Source organism: Rutidosis leptorrhynchoides, chromosome 7, assembly GCF_046630445.1.
Source record: "Rutidosis leptorrhynchoides isolate AG116_Rl617_1_P2 chromosome 7, CSIRO_AGI_Rlap_v1, whole genome shotgun sequence".
NCBI lineage: Eukaryota > Viridiplantae > Streptophyta > Magnoliopsida > Asterales > Asteraceae > Rutidosis > Rutidosis leptorrhynchoides.
In genome coordinates this window covers 138,406,474-138,411,812 of record NC_092339.1, presented here as the reverse complement: position 1 = coordinate 138,411,812, position 5,339 = coordinate 138,406,474, and the positions used below count along the sequence as shown (strand labels likewise).

General features: G+C 39.6%; 1 protein-coding gene across 1 annotated transcript; it reads left to right on the top strand.

Annotated features, from left to right (window-relative positions):
* The first annotated feature begins 400 nt into the window (after positions 1 to 400).
* Positions 401 to 1,254, top strand: LOC139859636 (uncharacterized). Its single transcript, XM_071848415.1, has 2 exons — positions 401 to 619; positions 706 to 1,254. The coding sequence occupies exons 1-2, from the start codon at positions 401 to 403 to the stop codon at positions 1,252 to 1,254; spliced, it is 768 nt and encodes a 255-aa protein (XP_071704516.1).
* Positions 1,255 to 5,339: the final 4,085 nt, after the last annotated feature.

Sequence of the window (5,339 nt, the reverse complement as noted above, 5' to 3'; positions counted from 1 at the left end):
TTGAACCCAACCAACTAGCTTCCGTCGTGGAAGAGGATGAATGCTGCTAGATGACCAACATAATCGAATTCCTAAAAACGGGTACATTACCCAAAGATGACAGGGAAGCTAAAAAGATAAGAGTCAAGGCTGCGATGTACGAACTGCGCGATGACGTACTCTACAGGAAATCATACCTTGGACCGAGTTTCCACTGTGTTGGACCAAAGCAGGCTGAAAAGATCATAGATGAAGTCCACTCGGGAGCTTGCGCTTTGCACTCGGGCTTCTGAACGGTGGCTGAAAAAATCAAAAGGTTAGGTTCTACTGGCCTGGCATGTAAAATGACGCAGCAGAAATAATACGGGTATGCCAAGAATGTCAATTACACGCTCCATTCAGCAAAGCTCCACGCCACCCGATGGTCCCCATAACATCACCATGGCCTTTCTGCAAATGGCCTATTGATATAGTAGGACCATTCCCCACGGAATCAGGTAGTGTGGACTATTTAGTTGTTGCAATAGATTTTTTCACTAAGTGGGTCGAAGCAAAGCCACTGAACAAAATCATGAGTAAGAAGATAAGGGACTTTTTCTGGGAAAGTATTGTTTGCAGGTTCGGTATTTCAAATGAGATAGTAAGTGAATATAAAACAATTAGTGCCGAGGACTGAACATAAAACAAAGTTTCACGTCAGTCACACACCCTCAAGCTAATGGGCAGTGCCAAGTTACTAACGGAGATATAGTCCATGCAATCAAGGCAAGGTTAGGAAAACAACGGAAAGGATGGGTTGATCAACTTCCTAAGGTCCTTTGGGCACACCGCACGACGCCAAAGAATAGCACTGGAGAAATTCCGTTCAGCCTGGTATATGGTTCGGAAGCAGTCCTACATGCGAAAATAGTCGTACCCACAGAGCGAACGTTGTCATTTAATCGGGATAAGAATGCTCGAGATCTGTGCTCCAACCTTGATTTGCTCAAAGAACGCAGAGAAATGGCAGCCGCACGTGAAGCAGTTCATAAGCAACAAATTGCAAGGTACTATGATAAGAGAGTTAAGCTAATCACGTACGTGGTTGGTGATCTCGTTTGGCGCGACAACCAAAAGAGCCGAATCGAGGATACCGGAAAGCTGGGACCTAATTGGGAAGGTCCCTACAGGATTATTGGAATTAGCAAGAAGGAAACCTACAAACTGGCGGAGCTCAATGGTAAGGCGATTAAACCCACTTGGCACGCTACCGCGCTTAAACGATGTTATATGTAATGAAGAAAGTAGAGGAACTGATCATTCCCCTAATTTGTCTTAATTTACATGTAGTGATACTATTATTACGCGCAAAGATAGTTTCCTAGCTAATTTCATTATTGAACAATGTCCTTATAGTTGTACTCTTTTTTTTTACATCAAGTCATTTTCAGTCAACAATTTCGTGTACCTGCATTAAGCAGAATAGCTATTTGACTTAAACTGTTCGTGCACATAAGTGATCTGCGCTGGTCCTGCCTACGTAAGGGATGTCTTCTCTAGCTCTCGCGCGAAAGAAGCCTATTTGACGACATGCTAGCTTTATTTACCAGAGGGTGACGGACATTGGTTTGTCCCAGCCTCACCCGAGCAGAACTAGAGATCTGTAAGTCATGACTATAAATGAAAGGGTTGGTCGCCATTGACCTCAATCCTATGTGTTGGCGCACCTAGATTACTCTTGAACACGCGTGACGAAGTGTTGTATCGATATATATTGTGTACACAACAATATACATAGAGATAAATACTACTAAGCCTTGAGTATTAAAATCGGGTGTATTCGTAAACCCACGGCACTACACGCGAAATGCGCTCAAACTCAATATCGAGTAATAAGTAAGATGGCTAGTACAACTTTACGCGCGCTAAACAATGACAGTGATATGAAAAATGGTGAAAAGGCTTATAAAAATCATATTCTCATAAATTATATAGAAAGCGCAAAGTTACATGTACAATCGAAAAAATAAAGATATACGCTAATTACAATTCGGCATTTATCAGATCGTGTGCTGTCATCCTAGGATCGCGTGAGTATCTCTTCAAGCGAATAATCTCGACATTTTCCAAGGATTTAGCCATCTCTTTAGCAATGGCCCCGGCATTGGGAGTAAGGCAAGCCTCGATAGTGGCTGGTGGAGGGTCAGGAACTGACACATACTCTTTTATAAAGTTCCAAAATCGAACGCGCTCTTGGTCCTGGACAGCTTCCGCTAGCGAGTTATAAGCGTTGGTGACTATTCCATAGTGAAGTGCGTTATTGACAATACGAGGAAGTCCAGCCTTCAGGCGTGTAAACTCACGCTAAGACTTACCTGTCTGGTGAACAAGTTCATAATGGCGATCCATCAATTCGCTCATCCGCCTCCAGTTGCGTTTTTACGATAAAGCAACCCCCAGCCTGAGTTGCAAGTTATCTCTTTCGGAATTAGACTTTTCCAACAACTCACGAAGACGATGATTCTCCTCTCTCAAAGCTCGCACCTCATCCATCACATCTACGCCAGCATCGTTACCCAAACCTTCATGGGTTTGGCGCTTGATATTGCTCAATAACATCATATATATCTATCGAAATATCGTGTAAAAACGCTCTAGAATCAAGGATAATGAAGGCGTTTTCTACAAGTGATAGGCCAAGATATGCAAATTTGTATCGGAGAGTGATTTATAAAGAGTTTTGATGATTTATGACCTTGGTTGATCCCGATACGAGTTAAGGTCTATTTAGTGCTCTAAAATGGTAAAACAAAGCTTCAAATGTGTTAGGCTTCGTCCAAATGAAAGAAGACTGAAAACAAAACGAAACAGTAGCTTTCTTTACACTTGGACGCCGTCCGGGGCTTTGGGACGCCGTCCAGCGCTTTATTCTTGGACGCCGTCCGGGGAATTGGGACGCCGTCTAGCTCTTCACAACTGGACGCCGTCCAGCCTTTGGGATGCCATCTAGCTCTTTACAACGGGATGCCATCCAGCCTTTAGGACGCCGTCCAGAAGTAGGTTTCAGCCACTTTTGACTTTCTGACCTACTTTATCCACTTTAAAAGCTACTGATTGAGGAACTGTTTTATCACATACGAAACCAGAGGTTACAGAAACGATTTTGGGAGCAAATTTGGTGAACTCCAAGCTCTTGGAAGAGGCTCAACATCAAGTCTTCAAAGATCAAAACCTTCTCCATCCAAGATTCATTCTCTAGTAGGTTGTTTTCTTGTTCTCCAACAATGAATTCTACTTATCAGTTGATTGTTATTTTGTTTGTAATTATGATTGTTGGCTAAACTCTATAATGTTTGTCTAGATAAATAACCGAGATGTTGAATGTTTACTTTTGATTGATTGTTATTATGCACGATAGTTTAATGTTTGAATACAAGAACCATTCTTGTTAAAGTTTAATCCTTTCGATTCAACTAATTGATATGTTCATTTGATTAAGAAACATCATCTTGTTAAATTAATGTATTGATTTACACCTAGTGACATGTGTTTATCCATCTTTTACCAAAAGGGATAAGTTGAGTTCAAATGGTCAGCTTACATAGGAATGTAAGAACGACTCTTGTAGACACTTTCGGATAGCCTAATTGATATGTGTAGTTATATAGGTGAACGATCAATTCCCTAGATTATGTTATACATATTTTCATTACTCGATTCCATATAACTAATAGGTGTTAGTAATTTGCCTTATCTAGTGACGTTTATAGGGATCTTATTACCACCCTAAATTGATTACTTGGGTTGGGTGAATTGAGCATCTAACCGGACCAAGGGAATGAACTAGGCTAAATCATAAGTTGACATAGGAGTGGATCATGATCAACACACCATTGACTTAATCTTTCTTCAAGTCTTTAGACTAGTTGAATTAGTTGAATACAAATAGGAGGTCTTAGATGACAAGAACATCACTTGCGTCTTGTAATCCCGTTTGAGTGTTTACTCAAGACTACTCTTGGTAAACCGATCAATTAGTTCTTATGCATAACCAATCAATCCAGTCTTAATCCTAAATAACATTCAACATCGAGGGTAAAAAGTCTAGATGAGCATTTTTCCTTAAATTGATATCAAAACTATCTTACTTGCTTTCTTTGCACTTATTTTCATCTTATAAACTTAAAAGACCAAAAATATTGTTTTTACATTTAACCTTATCTGATTTGGCTAAATCGTTAAATAGCCACCAAAACATAAAACTTGTACCTTTAAGCTTCATTTACTTAGTTAATCATAATATAGTTTATAATTCTAGTTTGACTAATACAACTGTCCTTGGAACGATACACGGAACTAAACTAGTTACTATACTACTACACGATCGGGTACACTGCCCGTTAGTGTGTAGCAATCTCTAATAGGTATTTTTCCATATTATTTTATACAACAATTCATATACCACTTTTCGCACATCAAGTTTTTGGCGCCGCTGCCGGGGACAGTTTTGTGTCAAAATAGAATTATTAACTAATTTGTGATTAAGTAGTTTCTTAATTATTTTAAATTATTAATAGTCTTTGAATAATCTTGTAGAATCGGTATGTTTAATAGTTTTTGTTAGTTGTGTGATTGACAGATTATAGGTTGCATATGCCACATACCCGAAGTTCAGAATCTCCATTACTTACACCGTTTACGGAACCTGATAGAAAGCTTGGTAGAATTTCAAAAGAAGTACTTGAACTTTTTGAATCTTCATCAAAGCAAGAAACTTTTGATTCAGAATCAAGTATAACCAAGCCTCGATATTCAGATTTTGGTAAACCCGTTCAACCCCCAAATTTTGAAATGGAAGGAGAAAGACCGTTGGTACCAAGACAATCAATGGCGGCCAAGATGAAGGCAACCCGAACCGGACAAGGTAGTACCATTACTCCGCCCACTGGTGAGGTAAATTTTGAAATAAAAGGACCTATTCTCCAAATGATTAATAACAGGTGTCAATTTGGTGGTGGTCCGAATGAAGATGCAAACGAACATATTCGTCTCTTTCAAGAGATATGTCTTCTTTTCAAACTTAAACCAGACACTGACCAGGCCATATTTTTAAGACTTTTCCCATGGACACTCCACGGGGAAGCACGAAGTTGGTTAGATTCTTTGGCCGAGGCTACGATAGAAATTTGGGATGGTATGTTGTAAAAATTTCTTAAGAAATATTTTCCAGCTTCTAAGTCCGCGAGACTCCAACACGAAATTACCCAATTCTGTCAAAAGTCGATGAAAACCTTGTACGAAGCATGGAATCGATTTTCTAAAATGCTAAGAGGATGTCCGAACCATGGTTTGGATACCTTCCAAAAAGTCCAAATCTTTTA

What these genes read in the sequence shown, in the direction of transcription:
- LOC139859636 (XM_071848415.1), top strand. Translation starts at nt 401, where the DNA reads ATGGTCCCCATAACATCACCATGGCCTTTCTGCAAATGGCCTATTGAT. An exon ending in TCGGTATTTCAAATGAGATA is followed by an intron (nt 620 to 705) that starts GTAAGTGAATAT and finishes GCTAATGGGCAG; the next exon opens with TGCCAAGTTACTAACGGAGA.